At 39.1% G+C, this 23,069-nt stretch overlaps 1 protein-coding gene across 2 annotated transcripts in view; it reads left to right on the top strand.

The window, feature by feature from the left end:
- The window catches only part of MEIKIN (meiotic kinetochore factor), a 136,497-nt gene that overhangs the window by 27,856 nt on the left and 85,572 nt on the right, over window positions 1-23,069 (top strand). For both annotated transcript variants that reach the window (XM_024356728.3, XM_016953735.4), the window contains exons 7-8: window positions 638-677; window positions 5,632-5,696. In XM_024356728.3, coding sequence (XP_024212496.1) covers window positions 638-677; window positions 5,632-5,696 — 105 coding nt within the window. The remainder of the gene's footprint in view (window positions 1-637; window positions 678-5,631; window positions 5,697-23,069) is intronic.

Here is a 23,069-nt window from a genome sequence, read left to right as displayed (position 1 = left end):
AGATGGAGTATCACTCTTGCCCAGGCTGGAGTGCAGTGGCGCAATCTCGGCTCACTGCAGCCTCCACCTCCTGGCTTCAAGCAATTCTCGTGCCCCAGCCTCCCAAGTAGCTGGGATTACAGGCGTATGCTGCCACGGCCGGCTAATTTTTGTGTTTTTAGTAGAGATGGGGTTTCACCATGTTGCCCGGGCTGGTCTTGAACGCCTGACCTCAGGTGATCCACCTGCCTCGGCCCCCAAAAGTGTTGGGATTACAGGCGTGAACCACTGTGCCCGGCCTAGTTTTGTAATTTGAACAGTTATTTTTTTCTTATATGTAAAATGGGGATAATAAATTGATATATTTACCTGACAGGATTGTTGTAAGAATCAAGTAAGATAATACACGTGAAAAGACTTCAAAAATTATAAAGAACTATTCAAATACAAGGGAGAGATTCCTGTATCTCATAAAATTTTGCAACATTTTTTTACTTTGATATTTTGAAAATATTTTTACCTAATTTAAGTGGCAGACATAAAAACAATATTTAAAAAGTTATAAAAATGAACTGCACTTGGGGGAAAATATTCATTTTTACCTAATTTTTGCCTTCGAATTATATTTCTAATAGATTGTTTTTATTTTCTTTCCTAGGTACCTCTTCAGAAGACTATCAGAAATGCCATAGAAAAACGTAAGAACTAAAAATTTTAAAATTGTTGAGCTTCTGAAACCCTGTATTATAATAGTTATATAGCAAATATGATTGTTAGTCCACAAACTCAGGTGTTCATTTATTATTTGTTGAGGACTCACTATGTGTCAGGACTGTTGTAATTGCTAGAGATATAGTAGTGAACAAAATTGATTAAAAACAAAATCTCTGCCCTCAGCAATGATAGCAAAAAGGAAAAGTTTGAGAAAAATTCAAGAGGGATAGTCAATAGTTTTTAGTGACAGATTGGAAGAAGTTGAAATCCAAGTTGGCTCTCAGCCCTCTGACTTAGGAAATTGGATGAAAACTTGTTCACTAGGTGAGGGAACACAAATGAAAACGCAAGAGTGGGTTGGGGTAATACTGAGGTACCGACAGCACTTTGAAGTGGAGATGTCCAACAACAAATTGGATGGCCCAGCCTGGAGAGCAAGGGAAAAGTCCTGGGCTGAAGGCATAGTTGTCTCCTTGGGAAAGAATGTAGAGTGAGAAGAGAGTAGCGTTAGTATGATAGCCTCTTTATAAATATGCCTGTATCTAAATGGTGAGAAATTTCTGAAGAAAAGAAAATCTGTTAACTGTTTTTTTGGGTGAATTGTCCTTCAGTAAATGACAGTGACAATTGTAAATATAAATGACTAAGGTGACCAGAGATGATGATGGACTCACTTAAAAAATTCCTTCCACAATTTATAATGTAATATATTCTTAAGGAGGATAGAATGGTATTTGGATAATAATGATGCCAGATTTGAGTGCCTATTATCTACTAGACATCTGGCATTCTCTTTATTTAAGTAGCACATTCACAAAGTAAAACCCCTACAACTTTGACATAGTAGCTAATGGAGACAGGGGGTTTTATTTATATTGTGATAACTTCTTTGTAGATCCACTTTAATGACTGTTGCCTATGTATTGAAATGGAGCAAATGTAATAAAACACTTGATTATGTGTATCTGAGACTATTTCCTGTCTCACCTAAATACTGACCTCTCTTTGAAAAATAAAACCTACCACTTACATGTGCAAAGAAAATATAGCTTCATGTATTTTTTTTTTAAATAACTCATCTAAACTTCTCTTAAACCCTCATCACTCTTCTCCCCTATTTAGCTGGGAAATAATGAGTTAAACTTACTTACTGTCATCCATTTACTTCTGGTTAGAAGTCCTTTTTGGGTAAATGCTGAATCTCGGATTTTCTCCCCATTCCATAGTCCTGAGAATGGCATATTGGTAGGTAATCATATCCCTTTATCTGCCTGGGCAGTTTCAGTATATGCTTGTTTTTCTGACATAATTCTTAATAGAGTACCCTTGTACTCTCAGAAATGTTTCAGTTTGGACAAATAGTCACCCTAAATGTTAAGTGTTTAGGAATAGGGGCAGACCTTATGTAGCCTTGTAGCGGTGCTGGGGAAAGGGTAAGGTTGGGATCTGAGGGTATCTGGAATCCCATAAGCTGTCTCTGGATTTTTACTGATACATGCTGCAAGGCTTCTAGACTGGTTCTATACCTGGTCTGGGCTCCACTGCAAAAATCATTGACTCGTAAACTTAAGGCCTTATTTAGGACCTGAGGTCCTCCATTGCTGATTTTACCTCACCTTGGTTTTTGTTGTTTTCTCAAACCCTTTGAGTCTCATTGAAGTCCTATATCCAGACTTTGACTGGGTGGCTTTCCACAACCTTTGTAGTAGAGTCACTTCACCACAGCACACCTATGCCAGGTGTTTTGGCTGTAAATTTGGCCACTTTCTTCATTGCCCTTGGTGTATGGAACCTTGAGAACTTGTTCTTAATGCCCAGGAATTAAAAGAATCTCAGGAGAGCTAACTGATGCCCCCTCTCTGCCTGAACATCCCCAGCTCTTCTTGTTATGTTGTTTCCACCCTGTGTGGACATCTCCTAGAGTTCTAAACAGGGAGTTAGTACATACTCCCTCTTCTTTTGGCTTTCTCTTCATCTCTTCTAATGTCATCTTCCCATTTATTACCCCTATCTGCATATTTGGGCCTTGAGGGAGAAAAGTCAGCTCCCATTGTCTGCTTGTTTTCTAAGTCTTTGTCCCCCTTCTCTTTCTAATAATGCTCTAGACTGGAAGGTGTGGAGGAGAGATCTATCTTTGTTAACTTCCTTAGCTTTTTCTGTATCATATGGTTGTCTTAGTCTGTTTTCTGTTGCTTATTACAAAATACCTGAAACTGGGGGTAATTATATTATAAAGAAAAAGAATTCCTTTCCTTTCCTTTCCTTTCCTTTCCTTCCCTTCTCTTCCCCCTTCCCTCTTCCCCCTTCCCCTCCCCTCCCTTTTTCTTTTTCTTTTCTTTTTCTCCTCTTTCTCTCTCTCCCCCCCTTCCTTCCATCTGTCTGTCCATCCTTCTTCCTTCCTTCCTTCTTTCCTTTCTTTCTTTCTTTCTTTTTTTTTTTTGTGACAGAGTCTTACTCTGTTGCCCAGGCTGGAGTGCAGTGGCACCATCATAGCTCACTGTAACCTCGAACTCCTGGGTTCAAGTGATCCTCCAGCCTCAGCCTCCTGAGTAAATAGGACTACAGGCATGTGCCACCATGCCTGGCTAGGAATTTATTTCTTACAGTTATGGAGGCTAAGAATTCTAAGGTCAAGGCTGCAATTAGTGAGGGCTTCTTGCTGATGGGGACTCTCTGCAGAGTCCCGAGGTGGCACAGGGCATCACATAGCAAAGGGACTGAACATGGTAGCTCAGGTCTCTCTTTTTCCTCTTGTAAAGCCAATCGTACCATTCCCATGATAACATATTAATCCATTACTCCATTAATCCATGAATGGCTTAATCCATTTATGAAGGCAGAGCCCTCATGATCCAGTCACCTCTTAAAGACCCTGTCTCTCAATACTGCCACATTGGCTATTAAATTTCAACACGAATTTTGGAGGGGACAAACATTCAAACCATAGCAATGGCTAATAGAACTCTGTAGTTGTATTTTAACTTACATATGTTAATAGGAACTTGAGGAATGTAGCAAAATGTTAAATGTGGTTTTCATGTTGTCTTAGAGTTTGGACAGTGGCCTTACTGATGAACACAAATCGTTGACAAGTACCCCCATTCCTTATTCTGTGTAGAATTATCTATGTGGAGTTTGTAAAAGGTGAAGTCAAAACCCAATTCTACCAGCATTAGCTTATTACTCATCTCCAAACTAAGAAAAGGCTAAGAATACATGGAGAGGATGAAAAGTCCAAGAACGCGTGTTTCTTTGATAAGAGCTATATATTGGTGTCACATGGAGCGAGGAGTCTTCTCCCTCACCTCAACACAAGAAAGGAAGCTCCAAGAGAACCATTTGGAAGGTTCAACATATGTCACTGGGAGTTAGTTTCTGACTCATACTCGAAAGGTCCAAAGGCAAAGAGGGTCTGTTAGGTGCTTTGGAATGGCAGAATAAAGGGGAAGCTAGATATACTTTCACAGTTTGACATGACAAAGATTTGTGCATAATGCCAATAGACCAAATATGGATTCCATAGAAGGGGGCTAATTATGATCATCTTGAAAGGGATTATGCCCAATATGACTTCCTGCAAAGGATGAAGTAACCTCACTCAAAAGCAGTTGGAGGTTCTATCATCAAAGGCAAAAGCTGAGGAGATGATAAAAAGCAGCAAGTGAGAGAGCTCCAGTGATAGGTAGAGCTCCAGTGATAGGTAAACCTCCAACGAACCCTTCAGAATACTTCAAGTTTAAAAGAGTCCACATTCGATTACGTGTCATATCCCAGAGATACCAATGGCACATAACTGTGTCAGTCAAGATTGAGAAAGACTTTCCTGTACATTTCTAAAACTCCTTTCCTATAATTCACTGCCAGAGGAACCCAAAGTGTAGTTTCCAAATAGGCAAGGGAAAAGAACAAGAAACAGAGATGAAACCAATGGTGGTTGCTCTTCCCACAGCATATTCTGAGTCTAAATCATGCCTAAGCTGAGAAAAGGAAAAAATTTAAATTGCATAAGGAGAGTTTGGATTTGTAATATTACACTGAACTTTGTGTTACCTAAAAATAGCTACCTATTACAAGAGAATGCCAGAAAGGTGTTAGTAAAAAGAAATCTACCTGAAAGTTCATTCAGAGGCAAGAAGGTACTATTTTGACAGGATACGTTTAAAAGGAAATATGAAAGAATAAAATTGTTTCTGTTTACTGAGTTCAACTATTCAATTAATCAGTGTAGGAATTTAGAAAATTCCCTTCTCACATTTGGTTTTCAACTGCATCTTCTTGCTACGGACTCAGAAATCCCATTTTTGTGGTCAGAGGCTGAGCTTTGATCCTTTCTTATTTATTCCTTTTGTGATAGCTAGTCCTTTCCTACACATTTAGATAGAACTGGGGGTGGTCTAGTTTGTAGAAGTACAAAAAAAAAACCCCAGGATATTAATTTCAAAAAAATCTTTTACTGCAGTCTAGCCTGGGTAACAGAGCAAGACCCTCTCTCAATAATAATAATAATAATATAATAATAATAATAATCAATCTGCCATGTATCTTAAAATTCTTTCCACAAGAATCTTAGGAAACATGATTGCTATCCCTTTTGCATAAATGAGGTAACCAAGACTCAAGACAGGCTAAGTAGCTTTCCAAAGGCCACTCAAGTGTGAGTAGTGGAACTGGAGTTGAAAGCAAGGTCTGTCTTATTCTAAAGACTATGCCCTGTCCTCTACGCATATTGTTTCACACTCATAAATGTATAAATATATTGCCTTTTTTATTAAACTATTTGTTCATATAAATACCATAACATTTTTCTAAGCAACTGTATATTTTCCCACAGGATAATTAATCTCAAATAAATATCTTTATTTTAAATATTATTTGAGGGTTTTTGAAAGTTACTGAAGGATTTAGAAAATACCACTAACTAGTTTGTTCTTGTTATAGAGTGATGACAGTAGCAGATCAAAATGTTTCTCCAAAAGCAAAGTGTGCTTCAAATTCAGAATCAGGTAATAAATAATGAAACTAATTATTTTATGTAGTAATTGTAATATTTATGTTAAAACACATGATTCTGTATTTATTTTTGCTACCTGCAACATGCATTAACAAAGTTAGTAGCCCAGTGAACCGAGTACGTTTTAGCATGGTTGTATTTAGGAAATGAAGATATGTGGGATCAGAAAGTTGGTCTTAGCTATCCCCACAGCATCAATCATTTATTCATTTAATAAACATTTAATGAATATGAACTCCATACTAGATATTGTTATATATACTAGTGGAAGTGATACACTTTTCCTCCCCTTGTAGATTTCAGTTGTAGGAGAGGACAATAAGTAAACATATATTGTAGTTATGCATAATGATTGAAAAATAAAGGGATAAGCAAAGTGTCTTGCAAACCCTTATGTAGTTTACTATTAGGATAAATTTAGCAAGACATTTACATCCTTATTAACCTCTGCTGTATCTCATATTTTTCTATATTTCCTACATCAAGTTTTATAGCATCCATTTGAGAGTAAACTTGAAGAATTGCTGATTTTGCTCTTGATGGTTGTAAATGTTTGTATGAATATATATTTGCATAATCTTCATTTTAAGAAGTTATCTTAATGAGCATTTACTAAATGCCACACATTGTTAGGAACTGTAGGTATAAAACAATTAATATACTTTCTGTTCTAAGCAAAATTAGTCTAGTGATAAAAACTAATCTTGTAAAAGCACAAAATCCTTGGAAGGAGCAATACCTTCTACCCCGGGGGGTTAGCATTGGAAGAAGGATTTGTTTTACAGATCAAAGAATAAGGGAATGTGTGAATAACAGATGAGCACTAATTAAAGGGAAAGTGGTAAGTGTACCAAAAACAACCATGATTTTACCTAGGTTTTGCCGAATAAAAAGTGTTGCTTTAGCTGTGGAAAATATTTACAAAGCTTGGTGGTAGGGCAGAATAGTGATTCTTGAATTCTGTATGTTTCTGTATTCTTACTTTTATATGGTAACTTAAAATTTAAAATTAAATAAGCCACTTCTTACTCTAGAGATTTTTTTTACACATTTCTTTTTACAATTTTTTTATTATTAATATTTGTGGATACATAGATGGTGTATATATTTATGGCTTACATGAGATATTTTAATACAGGCATGCAATGCATAATAATCACATCAGGGTAAGTAGGGTATCCATGCCCTCAAGCATTTATCCTTTGTGTTACAAATAATACAGTTATACTCTTTTAGTTATTTTTAAATGTATAATTAAATTATTTTTTACTACAGTCATGCTGTTGTGCTAGCAAATACTAGGTCTTATTCATTCTTTCTATTTTTTTGTACCCATTAACCATCCCCACCTTCCCTACAAACCACTCCCCCTCCCCAATTATCCTTCTCAGCCTCTGATAACCATCCTTCTATTCTCTATCTCCACGAGTTCAATTGTTTTTATTTTAGATCCCACAAATAAGTGAGAATAAGTGATATTTGTCCTTCTGTGCCTGGTTTATTTCACTTATCATAATGACCTTCAGTTTCATTCATGTTGTTGTAAATGACAGGATCTCATTCTTTTTTAAGGCTGAATAGTACTCCATTGTGTTTATGTACCACATTTTCTTTATCCATTCATCTGTTGATGGACACTTAGGTTGCTTCCAAATCTTGGCTGTTGTGAATAGTGCTGAAACAAATGCGGGAGTGCAGATACCTCTTTGATACACTGATTTCCTTTTGTTTGCATATATACTCAGCAGTAGGATTGCTGGATCGTATGATATCTCTATTTTTATGTTTTCGAGGAAGCTCCAAACAGTTCTCCTTAGTGGTTATATTAATGTACATTCTCACCAACAGTATACGAGGGTTCCCTTTTCTCCACATCCTCACCAGCATGTTATTGCCTGACTTTTGGATAAACACCATTTTAACTGGGGTAAGATGATATGACATTGTAGTTTTGATTTGCATTTCTCTGATGATCAGTGATGTTGAGCACCTTCTCATAGACCTATTTGCCATTTGTATGTCTTCTTTTGAGAAATGTCTGTTTAGGTCTTTTACTCATTTTTAATTGGATTATCAGATTTTTGTTTTTCCTATAGAGTTGTGTGAGCTCCTTATATATTCTGGTTATTAATCCCTAATTAGGTGGAGTAGTTTGCAAATATTTCCCCCCATTCTATGGGTTGTCACTTCACTTTATTGATTGTTTCCTTTGCTGTGCAGAAGCATTTTAACTTGATGTGATCTCATTTGTAATTTTGCTTTGGTTGCCTGTGTTTGTGGGGTATTACTCAAGATATCTTTGCCCAGCCCAATGTCCTAGAGACTTTCCCCAATGTTTTCTTGTAGTAGTTTCATAGTCTGAGGTCTTAGATTTAAGTTTTTAATCCATTTTAATTTGATGTTTGTATATGGCAACAGACAAGGGTCTAGTTTCATTCTTTTTCATGTAGCTATCCAGTTTTCCAAACACCATGTTAAAGAAACTAGCCCTTCCCCAAAGAATGTCCTTGGCACCTTTGTAAAAAATGAGTTCAGTGTAGACGTATAGATTTATCTATGGGTTCTCTTTTCTGATTCCTTGGTCTATGTGTCTGTTTTTTATGCCAGTACCATGCTGTTTGGGTTACTGTAGCGCCATAGTATAATTTAAAGTCACGTAATGTGATTTCTCAGTTTTGTTATTTTTGCTCAGATTAGCTTTGACTATTCTGGATCTTTTGTGTTCCATATAAATTTTAGTACTTCATTTGTGGGAAGAATTTCATTGATATTTTGATAGGGATTGCATTAAACCTACAGATTGCTTTGGGTAGTGTGGCCATATTAACAATATTGATTCTTTCAGTCCATGAACATGGAATATCTTTCCAATTTTTTGCTGTCTTCTTCAATTTCTTGCATCAGTGTTTCATAGTTTTCATTGTAGAGATCTTTCAGATCTTTGGTTAAGTCCTAGATATTTTAGTTTATTTGTTGCTCTTGTAAATGGTATTACTTTCTTGACTTCTTTTTCAGATTGTTCACAGTTGGCATATGAAAATGCCACTGATTTTTATATGTTGATTTTGTATCAAGTAACTTTGCTAATTTATTTATCAGTTCTACTAGTTTTTTGGTGGAATCTTTAGTTTTTCTTTTAAGTATAAGACCATGTCATCTGCAAACAAAGATAATTTGACTTCTTCCTTTACAATTCGGATGCCCTTTATTTCTTTCTCTTGTCTGACTGCTCTAGCTAGACTTCCGATACTATGTTGAATAATAATGGTGAAAGTGAGCATCGTGTCTTCTTCCAGGTTTACAAAGAAAGGCTTTCAGTTTTTCCCCGTTTAGTATGATACTAGCTGTAGGTCTGTCATATATTGGCTTTTATTATATTGAGGTATGTTCCTTCTGTACCTAGTGTTTTGAGAATTTTTATCATGAACGGATGTTGAATTTTATCACATGATTTTCTAGCATAATTTAAATGATCATATGGTCTTTTTCCTTTATTCTGTTGATATGATGTATCATATTGATTGATTTGCATAGGTTGAACCATCCTTGCGTCCCTGGGGTAAATCTCACTTGGTCTTGAAGAATGATCTGTTTAATATGTTGTTGAATTCAGTTTGCTATTTTGTTGAGGATTTTTACATCAGTATTCATCAGAGATATTGGCCTATAGTTTTCTTTTTTTGATATGTCTTTGTCTGGTTTTTGTATCAGGGTAATACTGATAGCATTGAATGAGTTTGGCGGTATTCCCTCATCCTCTATTTTTTGGAACAGTTTGAGTAGGATTGGTATTAGTTCTTCTTTAAATATTTGGTAGAATTCAACAGTGAAGTCACTAGGTCCTGGAATTTTCTTTACCGGGAGACTTTTTATTATAGCTTCAATCTTGTTACTTGTATTGTCCTGTTCAGGTTTTGGATTTATTTATTTATTTATTTATTTGGAGATGGAGTCTCACTCTGTTGCCCAGGCTGGAGTGCAGTGGCACAATCTCAGCTCACTGCAACCTCTGACTCCCGGTTTCAAGTGACTCTCTTGCCTCAGCCTCCTGAGTAACTGGGATTACAGGCGCATGCCACCACGCCCGGCTAATTTTTGTATTTTTAGTAGAGATGGGGTTTCACCATGTTGGTCAGGCTGGTCTCGAACTCCTGACTTCGTGATCCGCCCACCTTGGCCTCCCAAAGTGCTGGGATTACAGGCGTGAGCCACCTGCCCGGCTCAAGGTTTTGGGTTGCTTCATGGTTCAGTCATACTAGATTGCATATGTCTACTGGCATGTAGTTGCTCATAGTAGATACTAATGATCCTTTGAATGTCTGCAGTATCAGTTGTAATGTCTCCCTTTTCATCTCTGATTTTATTTAATTGGGTTTTCTCTCTTGTTTCTTAGTCTGGCTACAGGTTTGTCTTTTTTTTTTTTTTTACAAGAAACCAATTTTTTGTTTCTTTGCTTTTTTGTATTGTTTTCGAATTCATTTGTTTCTGCTCTGATCTTTTTTATTTCTTCTACTAATTTTGGGTTTGGTTTGCTCTTTTTTAGTTCTTTTAGATGCATTGTTAGGTTGTTTATTTGAAGTTTTTATTCTTTTTGATATAAGCATTTGTAACTGTAAATTTCCCTGTTAGTACTGCTTTCACTGTAGCCTGTAGGTTTTGGTATGTTGTATTTCCATTGTGATTTGTTTCAAGAATATTTTCAGTTTCCTTCTTAATTCTTCATTGACTCACTAGTCATTCAGGAGCATATTGTTTAATTTTCATGTGTTTGTTAGTTTCCAAAATTCCTCGTTATTTTTTTATCTTTTATTTTAGATTCAGGTGTACACGTATCTAATTTGTTATGCAGATAAATTGTGTGTCTGTCGCAGTAGTTTGGTGTGCAGATTATTTCTTCATCTATGTAATAAGCATAGTACCTGATAGGTACTTTTTCAATAGTCACCCTCCTCTCACCCTCAAGTAGGCCCCAGTGTCTGTTGTTCCTTCTTTCTGTCCATATATACCCAATGTTTAGGTCCCACTTATAAGTGAGACTGTGCAGTGTTTGGTTTTCTGTTCCTGTATTAGTTTGCTTAGAATAATGGCCTCCAGATTTATCTGCGTTGCTGCTGAGGACATATTCTTATTCTTTTGTATGACTGCATAGCATTCCATGGTGTATATGTACCACATTTTTTTCTCCAGTCTACCATTGATGAACATTTAGGTTGATTCCATGTCTTTGCTATTGTGAATAATGCTGTGATAAATATATGCTTGTATGTGACTTTATGGTAGAATAAGTTATATTCCTTTGGGTATATACCCAATAATGGGATTGCTGGGTCAAATGGTAGTTCTGTTTTTAGCTGTTCCAGGAATTACCACACTGCTTTCCACAATGGTTGAAATAATTTACACTCCCACTAACAGTATATAAGCATTCTGTTTTCTCTGCAACTTTGTCAGTATCTGTTATTTTTTTACTTTTTAATAATAGTCATTCTGACTAGTGTGAGATGGTATCATTGTGGTTTTGATTTGCATTTCTCTAATGATTAGTGATGTCGAGCATTTTTGCATGTTTGTCGGTCGTGTGTATGTCTTCTTTTGAAGAGTGTCTGTTCATGTCCTTTGCCCACTTTTTAATGGAATGGTTCTTTGCTTATAAATTTGTTTAAATTCCTTATAGATTCTGATATTAGACCTTTGTCAGATGCATAGTTAGCAAATATTTTCTCCCATTCTGTAGATTGTTGATTCTGTTGATAGTTTCTTTTGCTGTGCAGAAGCTCTTTAGTTTAATTGGGTCCCATTTGTCATTTTTGCTCTCATAGCAATTTCTTTTGGCGTCATTGTTATGAAGTCTTTGCCATGTCCTTTGTCCAGAGTGGTATTTCCTAGGTTATTTTCCAGGGTTTTGATAGTTTTGAGTCTTAGATATACGTCTTTAATCCATTTTGAGTTAATTTCTGTTTATGGTGTAAGGAAGGGATCTCCAGTTTCAGTCTTCTGCATATGGCTGGCCAGTTATCCCAGCACCATTTATGGAATGGTCCTTTCCCCATTGCTTGTTTTGGTAGATTTGTCAAAGATCTGGTGGTTATGTCTGGGTTCTCTATTTTGTTTCTCTATTGGTCTGTGTGTTTATCCATTTCTTCTAGGTTTTCTAGCTTGTGTGCATAGAGGTGTTTATAATAGTCTCTGAGGGTTTTTTGTATTTCTGTGGGGTCAGTGGTAATGTCTCCTTTGTCATTTCTAATTGTGTTTATTTGGCTCTTCTCTTTCTTTTCTTTATTAATCTAGCTAGTGGTCTATCAGATTAATTCTTTTAGAGAAGTAGCCCCTGATTCATTGATGTTTTGTATGTTTTTTTTCATCTTAGTTTCCTTTAGTCTGATTTTGGTTATTTATTGTCTTCTGGTAGCTTTGGGGTTGATTTGCTCTTGTTTTTCTAGTTCCTCTAGTTGCAGTGTTAGGTTGTTAATTTGAGTTATTTCTGACTTTTTGATGTGAGCTTTTAGTGCTATAAACTTCCCTCTTACATTGCTTTGGCTATGTCCCAGAGAGTCTGGTATGTTGTATCTTTTTCCTCATTAGTTTCAAAAAAGTTATTGATTTGTGCCTTAATTTCATTATTTACCCAGAAGTCATTCAGGAGCAGGTTTTTTAAATTTCCATTTAATTGTATGCGTTTTTTTTCACTTTTTAAAAAATTATACTTTAAGTTCTGGGATACATGTGCAGAACGTGCAGGTTTGTTACATAGGTATACACATGGTGGTTTGCTGCACCCATCAACCCTTCATCTACATTAGGTATGTCTCCTAATGCCATTCCTCCCCTATCCTCCAACCCCCCGACAGGCCCTGGTGTGTGATGTTCCCCTCCCTGTGTCCATGTGTTCTCATTGTTCAGCTTATAAGTGAGAACATGTGGTGTTTGGTTTTCTGTTTCTGTGTCAGTTTGCTGAGAATGATGGTTTCCAGCTTCATCCATGTCCCTGCAAAGGACATGAACTCATCATTTTTTATGGCTGCATAGTATTCCATGGTGTATATGTGCCACATTTTCTTAATCCAGCCTATCATTGATGGGCATTTGGGTTGGTTCCAAGTCTTTGCTATTGTGAACAGTGCTGCAATAAGCATACGTGTGCATGTGTCTTTATAGTAGTATGATTTATAATCCTTTGGGTATATACCAAATAATGGGATTGCTGGGTCAAATAGTAGTTCTGATTCTAGATCCTTGAGGAATTGCCACACTGTCTTTAATACTTTTACACTATTGGGAGTATAAATTAGGTCAATAATTGTATGATTTTGAGCAATTTTCTTAGCAGTTATTTCTATTTTTATTGCTCTGTGGTCTGAGAGAGTGGTTGGTATGATTTCATTTCTTTTGAAATTTGCTGAAGATTCTTTTGTACCTGACTTTGTGATCAGTATTTGCCATGTGCATATAAGGAGAATGTGTATTCTGTTGGTTTGGGGTGGAGAGTTCTGTAGATGTCTATTAGATCCATTTGGTCAAGTGTTGTGTTAAGGCTCAGAATATCTTTGTTAGTTTTCTGCCTTGACAATCTGTCTGATACTGTCAGTGGGTGTTTAAATGTCCCATTATTATTCTGTGGTTTTCTAAATCTCTTCATAGGTCTCTAAGAACTTGCTTTATGAATCTGGGTGCTCCTGTGTTAGGTGCATATATATTTAGGAAAGATAGGTCTTCTTGTTGAATTGAGCCCCATAATGCCCTTCTTAGATTATGTAATGCCCTTCTTTGTCTTTTTTTTATCTTGGTTAAAGTCTGTTTTGTCCAAAATGAGAATAGCAGCATCTGCTTTTTTTCCGTTATTTTTTTGTTTTTTGGTTTTTTTTTTTAATTGGCTTCGTAGATTTTTTTTTTCATCCCTTTACTTTGAGTGTGTGAGTGTCATTGTATGTGAGATGGATCTCTTGAAGACAGCATACTGTTGGGTTTTGTTTCTTTATCCAACTTGCCACTCTGTGCCTTTTAATTGGGAGTATTTAGCTCATTTACATTCAAGGTTAGTATTGATATGTGTGGATTTGGTCCTTTTGTCATGTTGTTAGTTGGTTATTATGCATACTTGTTTGTGTGGTTGCTTTGTAGTGTCACTTGGCTATGTACTTAAGTGTGTTTTTGTAGTGGCTGGTAATGGTCTTTCTTTTCCATATTTAGCACTCCCTTCAGGACCAGTTGTAAGGCAGGTCTTGTGCTAACAAATTTGTCTGAAAAGGATCTTATTTCTCCTTTGCTTGTGAAGCTTGGTTTGGCTGGATATGAAATTCTTGGTTGAAAATTATTTTCTTTTATAATGCTGAATATAGGCCCTCATTCTCTTCTGGCTTATGGGGTTTCTGCTGATAGGTCTGCTGTTAGCCTAATGGGATTTCCTTTGTAGGTGACCTGCCCCTTCACTCTAGCTGAATTTAACATTTTTTCTTTCATTTTGACCTTGGAGAATCTGATGACTGTGTGTCTTGAGACTGGTCTTCTTATCTAGTATTTTGCAGGGGTTCTCTGCTTGTCCTGAATTTGAACGTTGGCCTCTCTAGTGAGTTTGGGGAAATTTTCATGGATGATATCTTGAAATGTTTTCCAAGTTGCTTGGTTTCTTTCCTTCTCTTTTAGGTGTACCAATGACTCATAGATTAGGCCTCTTTACATAATCACATATTTTTTGAAGGTTTTGTTCATTCTTTGTCATTGTTTCTTCTTTATTTTTATCTGAGTTCTTTTGTACATCCAGGCTTCAACCTCTGAGATTCTTTCCTCAGCATGGTCAATTCTACTCTTAATACTTGCAATTGCATTATGAAATTCTCAGAGTGTATTTTTTAGCTCTGTTGCATCAGTTCAGTTCTTTCTTATAATGGCCATTTTGTCTATCAGCTCCGGTATCATTTTTTTGTAATCCTTAGATTCCTTGGATTGGGTTTTGACTTTCTACTGTATGTCGATGATCCTTGTTCCTATCCATATTCTGATTCCTATTTCTGTCATTTCAGCCATCTCAGCATGGTTAACAATCATTGCTGGGGAACTAGTGGGGTTTTTGGGAGGTAAGAAGACACTCTGGCTTTTTGAATTGCCAGAGTTTTTGCACTGGTTCTTTCCCATCTTTGTGGGCTGATGTTTCTTCAGTCTTTGAAGTTGCTGTCTGTATTATTCATTCTTGCATTACTATAAAGAAATATCTGAGACCGGGTTATTTATAAAGAAAAGAGGCTTAATTGGCTCATGGTTCTGCAGGCTGTACAGGAAGCATGATGCTGAAGCTGTACCTGTACAGGGAAGCATGATGTACAGGAAGCAAGATGTACAAGATGTACAAGAAACCATCTTCCTGGTTTCTGGGGAGGCCACAGGGAACTTCTTCTTTTTTTTTTTAATTGAGAAAGATCTCACTCTGTTACCCAGGCTAGAGTGCAGTGACACCATCTTGGCTTACCACAACCTCCACCTCCCAGGCTCAAGTGATCCTCCCACGTCAGCCTCCTGAGTAGCTGGGACCACAGGTGTGCACCACCATACCCGGCTAATTTTTTGTATTTTAGTAGAGACAGGGTTTCACCGTGTTGCCCAGGCTGGTCTCGAACCCCTGAGCTCAAGTGATCCACTCGTCTTGGCCTCCCAAAGTTCTGGGATTGCAAGCATGAGCCATTGTGCCCAGCAATCTCAGGAAACTTACAGTCATGGCAGAAGGCAAAGAGGGAGCTGGCACTTCACATGGCTGGAGCAGGAGAAGAGAGACAGGGAGAGGGAGGAGGTACTATACACTTTTAAAGGACCAGATCTCATGAGAACTCACTATCATGATAACAGCACCAAGAGGGTGGTGCTAAAGCACTTATAAGAAACTACCCCCATGATCTAATCACCTTTCACTAGGCCCCATCTCCAACATTGGCCCCACCTCCAAATCTCATGACCAAACATGAGATTTGGTCAGGGGCACAGATCCAAATCATATCACTGCCCTTTGGATTTTTTTTTCTTTTGCCCTGTTTGATATCCTTGGGGGTTTTCTTGTTGTATAAGGTGGGTTCAGTCAACTGGTTTTGTTTCTGGAAGATTTTGTGGGGGGCCAAGGCTCAGCTCAGGACCTCTGGATTGTGTGCTCCAATTCTGTGGGGCTGGTATCAGGCCCCTGGCTTTGTTCTCTGGCCCCTTGAGGTGAGAAACCTGCTCACCAAGGGCCAAGGTGTTCCCAGACTGCTGGTCACAGCACTCTGATGAGTGGTGCCAGCCAAAGCTCTTCACAGGGCAGTGGCAGTGGGATTTGTACATGCCAGCAGCAGTGGGAGTGCAGCAGGATACATACTTGTTGATTATGGCAGGGTGCTGGCAATTGTAGGGGTACCAGTGTCCATGCAGGTATTAACCGTGGTGGGGTTGGCAGCATGGCACAGGGGGGAACAGGCCCCACTGGGGTCCGTGTGCACATTCACACTGGTGGCGATGTTAGGACGAGGTGGGTGCTGGCAGGTATGGGACTCTGTGTGCCATCTGTACAGGTATCCATGCAGGCAGCAGTGGCCGCTCAGGGTAGCGGAAGGTCTGCCGGTCTCCCTATATAGTTTTGTGCCAATGGCAGTGTCAGCACAGGGACAGAGCATTGGTAGGTGTGGGACTGACGCCATCTGTGCATGCATTCATGTGAGTGGCAGTGGCCTTGCAGGGTGTGGGGTAGGTCTGTTGGTCACCACGTGCAGTTTCACGCCAATGGCAGTGTCAGCACAAGAACAGGGCACTGGCAGGCATGGGGCTAGCAGTCTTCGTGCCTGCAAATGCTTCAACAGCAATGGCAGCATGGTGGGTGAGTGGGTGGGGTGCACAGCAAGGTCCACCCATGCATACGTGTGCAAGCAAAGCGGTCTAGGTGTTGGACATGGGCAAATGTGTGCAGGCAAAGCCGCACGAGGGAGGCTGCAGCAGGGGGAGGGCATGGGTGGGCTGGCGTACATCCACAGTGTCTGCTCTCCTGGAGCTCTGTACCAGTCAGGAGCAGTCTGCCAGCACAGGAGCTATGATGCTGCTCTCCCAGGAGGCACCCCACCTGGGCATCTGAGGCTACATTCAAGCAAGTGCTGCCAGGCTGGATCCCCAGGATAGGCAGGCCAACCAAGAGGTGACCAGGTAGACCAGCCCTATCTCATGGGCAAGACTACCCTGGGCTGTTCAAGTCCAACAGTTCCCCTAGGGCTAAAATCTCCTAGAGGAGGAAGGCAAGCCTTGGGGGATGGGCGTCCTTGGCTATGCTCCACTGCACATGCTCCAACACCAAACCCTCCGAGATCCGCACCAGCTGGAGTTCTGCCCCTACAGAACAAGTGTCTGTGGGGGTCATGAGGTCTCCTGCCAGGATTCCAGAGGCCCATGGTGAGGGTGGGTTGCTACTTGCCTGCTCAACTCACCCCTTCCCCAGGAGTCATGGGGCCAGGAATGAGTCCCAGTGCACCTTAGTCCTCTGCAGGGTTCCCAGCTTCTTTTTCCTTTAGCCTAGCATCTATGTCTTCCTTCACTCTCAATGCCTTCCCTCTGAAGATCTGCTAGGAATTCACCAGTCTTCCCAATGTCCCATTCCCTCAGCGACAGATGTTCCTCCTGGCTGTGTCTAGTCAGCCATCTTACCTCCCTCTTCCCTCTTGTTATTGACATGTAGTTTTATTTCATTGTGGTCAGAGAAGATGTTTGATATTATTTTAGTTTTTTGGAATGTTTTAAGACTTGTTTTGTGACCTAACATATGACCTTGAGACTGATCCATGTGCTGAGGAAAAAAATGTATATTCTGAACCCATTGGATAAAATTTTCTGCAAATATCTATTAGGTTTATTTGTTCTAAATAATTGAAGACAAATGAATAAGTGAAGATTAAGTCCAATGTTTCTTTGTTGACTTTCTGTTTGGAAGATCTGTCCAGTGCTGAAAGTGGAGTGTTGAAATCTCCAGCAATTTTTGTATTAGGGCCTATTTTTCTCTTTAGCTGTAATATGTTTGCTTTATATATCTGGATGACCCAGTGTTAGGTGCATATATATTTAAAATTATTACATCTTCTTGCTGAATTGACCCCTTTATCATTATATATAACCTTCTTTGTCTTGAAATCTGTTTTGTCTGACATAAATATAGCTACTCCTGCTCTTCTTTGACTTCCATTGGCATGGAATATTTCTTTGCATCCCTTTATTTACAGTCTGTGTGTGTCTTTATAGGTGAAGTGTGTTTCTTGAAGGCAACAGATCACTGGGTCTTGTTTTTTTTTTTTTTTTTTTTAAATCCATTCAACCACTCTGTGTCTTTTGATTGGACAGTGTAGCCCATTTACATTCAGTGTTACTATTGATAAGTAGAGACTTACTCCTGACATTTTGTTATTTCTGGTTGTTTTGTGGCCTTCTTTCTTTCCTGTTTGTGTTCCTATTAATGAAGGTGATTTACTCTAGTGGTATAGTTTAATTTCTTATTATTTTTTGTGTATCTGTTGTATGTTTTTTGATTTGAGGTTACTATGAGGCTTGCAAATACTATCTTATAATCCATTATTTTAAGCTGATCACAACTTAACGTTGTTTGCATAAACAAACAAGTGAAAAGAAAACTAATAAAACTACATCTTAGCTTCATCTCCCCACTTTTTAACTTTTTGTTGTTTTTATTTACATCTTATTGCATTATGTCTTGAAAAGTTATTGTAGTTATTATTTTTGGCTAGTTCATCATTTAGTCTTTCTAATTGAGATAAGAGTAGAGGTCAGTTCCAAGATGGCTGAACAGGAACAGCCCCGGTCTGCAGCTCCCAGTGTGATCGACACAGAAGATGGGTAATTTCTGCATTTCCAGCTGAGGTACCTGGTTCATCTCATTGGGACTGCTTGGACAGTGGGTACAGGCCATGGAAGGCAAGCTGAAGGAGGGCGGGGCATTGCCTTACCCGGGAAGTGCAAGGGGTCAGGGGATTTCCCTTTCCTAGCCAAGGGAAGCCATGACAGACTGTACCTGGAAAAACGGGACACTCCTGCCCAAATATTGTGCTTTTCCCACTGTCTCAGCAACCGACAGACCAGGAGATTCTCTCCTGTGCCTCGCTCAGAGGGTCCCATGCCCACAGAGTTTTGCTCACTGCTAGCACAGCATCCTGAGATTGACCTGTGAGGGTGCAGCCTGGCATGGGGAGGGGCTTCCGCCATTGCTGAGGCTAGAGTTGGTAAACAAAGTGGCTGGGAAGCTCGAACTGGGCAGAGCCCACCGCAGCTCAGCAAGGCTTACTGCGTCTATAGACTCCACCTTTGTGGGCAGGGCATAGCTGAACAAAAGGCAGCAGAAACTTCTGCAGACTTAAATGTCCCTGTCTGACAGCTCTGAAGAGAGCAGCAGTTCTCCCAGCACAGCGTTTGAGCTCTGAGAATGGACAGACTGCCTCCTCAAGTGGGTCCCTGACCCCCGTGTAGCCTAACTGGGAGACATCTCCTAGTAGGGGCCAATAGACACCTCATATAGGTGGCTGCCCCTCTGGGACAAAGCTTCCAGAGGAAGGATCAGGCAGCAATATTTGTTGTTCTGCAATATTTGCTGTTTTTCAGCATCTGCTGGTGATACCCAGGCAAATAGGGTCTGAGATGGACCTCCAGCAAACTCCAACAGACCTGCAGCTGAGGGACCTGACTGTTAAAAGGAAAACTAACAAACGGAAAGGAATAGCATCAACATCAACGGAAAGGACATCCACACCAAAACCCCATCTGTAGGGCACCAACATCAAAGACCAAAGGTAGATAAAACTACAAAGATGGGAGGAAACCAGAGCAGAAAAGCAGAAAATTCTAAAAACCAGAGCACCTCTTCTCCTCCAAAGGATTGCATCTCCTTGCCAGCAACAGAGCAAAGCTGGATGGAGAATGACTGATGAGTTGACGGAAGTAGGCTTCAGAGGGTTGGTAATAACAAACTTCTCTGAGCTAAAGGAGCATGTTCTAACCCATTGCAAGGAAGCTAAAAACCTTGAAAAAAGGTTAGACGAATGGCTAACTAGAATAAACAGTGTAGAGAAGACCTTAAATGACCTGATGGAGCTGAAAACCATGGCATGAAAACTTCATGATGCATGCACGAGCTTCAGTAGCCGATTTCATCAAGTGGAAGAAAGGATATCAGTGATTGAGGATCAAATTAATGAAATAAAGTGAGAAGACAAGATTAGAGGAAAAGGAATGAAAAGAACAAACAAGCCTCCAAGAGGCTTCTGGGACTATGTGAAAAGACCAAATCTACGTTTGACTGGTGTACCTGAAAGTGATGGGGAGAATGGAACCAAGTTGGAAAACACTCTTCAGGATATTATCCAGGAGAATTTCCCCAACCTAGCAAGGCAGGCCAACATTCAAATTCAGGAAATACAGAGAACACCACAAAGACACTCCTCGAGAAGATACTCCTCCCTAAGACACATAATTGTCAGATTCACCAAGGGTGAAATGAAGGAAAAAATATTAAGGGCAGCCAGAGAGAAAGGTCGGGTTACCCACAAAGGGAAGCCCATCAGACTAACAGCAGATCTCTTGGCAGAAACTCTACAAGCCAGAAGAGAGTGAGGGCTAATATTCAGCATTCTTAAAGAAAAGAATGTTCAACCCAGAATTTCATATCCAGCCAAACTAAACTTCATAAGTGAAGGAGAAATAAAATACTTTACAGACAAGCAAATGCTGAGAGATTTAGTCACCACCAGGCCTGCCTTACAAGACCTCCTGAAGGAAGCATGAAACATGGAAAGGAACAATTGCTACCAGCCACGGCAAAAACATGCCAGATTGTAAAGACCACCGATGCTAGGAAGAAACTGCATCAATTAACGGGCAAAATAACCAGCTAACATCATAATGACAGGATCAAATTCACACATAATAATATTAACCTTAAATGTAAATGGGCTAAATGCCCCAATTAAAAGACACAGATTGGCAAATTGGATAAAGAGTCAAGACCCATCAGTGTGCTGTATTCAGGAGACCCATCTCATGTGCAGAGAAACACATAGACTCAAAATAAAGGGATGGAGGAAGATATACCAAGCAAATGGAAAGCGAGAAAAAGCAGTAGTTGCAATCCTAGTCTCTGATAATACAGGCTTTAAACCAACAAAGATCAAAAGACACAAAGAAGGCCATTACATAATGGTAAAGGGATCAATTCAACAAGAAAAGCTAACTATCCTAAATATATATGCATCCAATACAGGAGCACCCAGATTCATAAAGCAGGTCCTTAGAGACCTACAAAGAGACTTAGACTCCCACACAATAATAATGGGAGACTTTAACACCCCACTGTCAATATTAGATCAGTGAGACAGAAGGTTAACAAGGATATCCAGGACTTGAACTCAGCTCTGCACCAAGCAGACCTAACAGCCAAATCAACAGAATTTACATTCTTCTCAGAACCGCATTGGACTTGTTCTAAAATTGACCACGTAATTGGAAGTAAAGCACTCCTCAGCACATGAAAAAGAACAGAAATCACACAAACTATCTCTCAGACCACAGTGCAATCAAATTAGAACTCATGATTAAGAAACTCACTCAAAACCACACAACTACATGGAAACTGAACAACCTGCTCCTGAATGACTACTGGGTAAATAACGAAATCAAGGCAGAAATAAAGATGTTCTTTGAAACTAATGAGAACAAAGACACAATGTACCAGAACCTCTGGGACAAAGCTAAAGCAGTATGTAGAGGGCAATTTATAGCACTAAATGCCCACAAGAGAAAGCATGAAAGATCCAAAATCGACACCCTAACATCACAATTAAAAGAACTAAAGAAGCAAGAGCAAGCAAATTCAAAAGCTAGTAGAAGGCAAGAAATAACTAAGATCAGAGCAGAACTGAAGGAGATAGAGACACAAAAAACCCTTCAAAAATCAGTGAATCTGGGTGCTGGTTTTTTGAAAAGATCAACAAAATTGATAGACCACTAGCAAGACTAATAAAGAATAAAAGAGAGAAGAATCAAATAGACACAATAAAAAATGACAAAGGGGATATCACCACTGATCCCAGAAATACAAACTACTATCAGAAAATACTATAAACACCTCTATGCAAATAAACTAGAAAATCTGTAAGAAATGGATAAATTCCTGGACACATACACCCTCCCAAGACTAAACCAGGAAGAAGTTGACTCTCTGAATAGACCAATAACAGGCACTGAAATTGAGGCAATTATTAATATCCTGCCAACCAAAAAAAGTCCAGGACCAGACTGATTCCCAGTTGAATTCTACCAGAGGTACAAAGAGGAGCTGGTACCATTCCTTCTGAAACTATTCCTATCAATAGAAAAAGAGGGAATCCTCCCTAACTCATTTTATGAGGCCAGCATCATCCTGATACCAAAGCCTGGCAGAGACACAATGAAAAAAGAGAATTTTAGACCAATATCCCTGATGAGCATCAATGTGAAAATCCTCAGTAAAATACTGACAAACCAGATCCAGCAGCACATCAAGAAGCTTATCCACCATAATCCAGTGGGCTTCGTCCCTGAAATGCAAGGCTGGTTCAACAAATGCAAATCAATAAACGTAATCCATCACATAAACAGAACCAAAGACAAAAACCATATGATTATCTCAACAGATGCAGAAGAGGCCTTCGACAAAATTCAACAGCCCTTCATGCTAAAAACTCTGAATAAACTAGGTATTCATGGAAAGTACCTCAAAATTTATGACAAACCTACAGCCAATATCATACTGAATGGGCAAAAATTGGAAGCATTCCCTTCGAAAACTGGCCCAAGACAAGGATGCCCTCTCTCACCACTCCTATTCAACATAGTGCTGGAAGTTCTGGCCAGGGCAACCAGGCAAAAGAAAGAAATAAAGGGTATTCAGTTAGGAAAAGAGGAAGTCAAATTGTCCCTGTTTGCAGATGACATGATTGTATATCTAGAAAACTGCATCATCACAGGCCAAAATCTCCTTAAGCTGATAGGCAACTTCAGCAAAATCTCAGGATACAAAATCAATGTGCAAAAATCAGAAGCATTCCTGTACACCAATAACAGACAAACAGAGAGCCAAATCATGAGTGAACTCCCATTCACAATTGCTACAAAGAGAATAAAATACCTAGGAATCCAACTTACAAGGGATGCAAATGACCTCTTCAAGGAGAACTACAAACCACTGCTCAACAAAATAAAAGAAGACACAAACAAATGGAAGAACATTCCATGCACATGGATAGGAAGAATCAATATCATGAAAATGGCCATACTGCCCAAGGTAATTTATAGATTCAATGCCATCCCCATCAAGCTACCAATGACTTTCTTC

This window comes from Pan troglodytes, chromosome 4 (genome assembly GCF_028858775.2).
Source record: "Pan troglodytes isolate AG18354 chromosome 4, NHGRI_mPanTro3-v2.0_pri, whole genome shotgun sequence".
NCBI classification, from domain to species: Eukaryota; Metazoa; Chordata; class Mammalia; order Primates; family Hominidae; genus Pan; species Pan troglodytes.
This window is presented reverse-complemented; position numbering and strand designations above follow the sequence as displayed.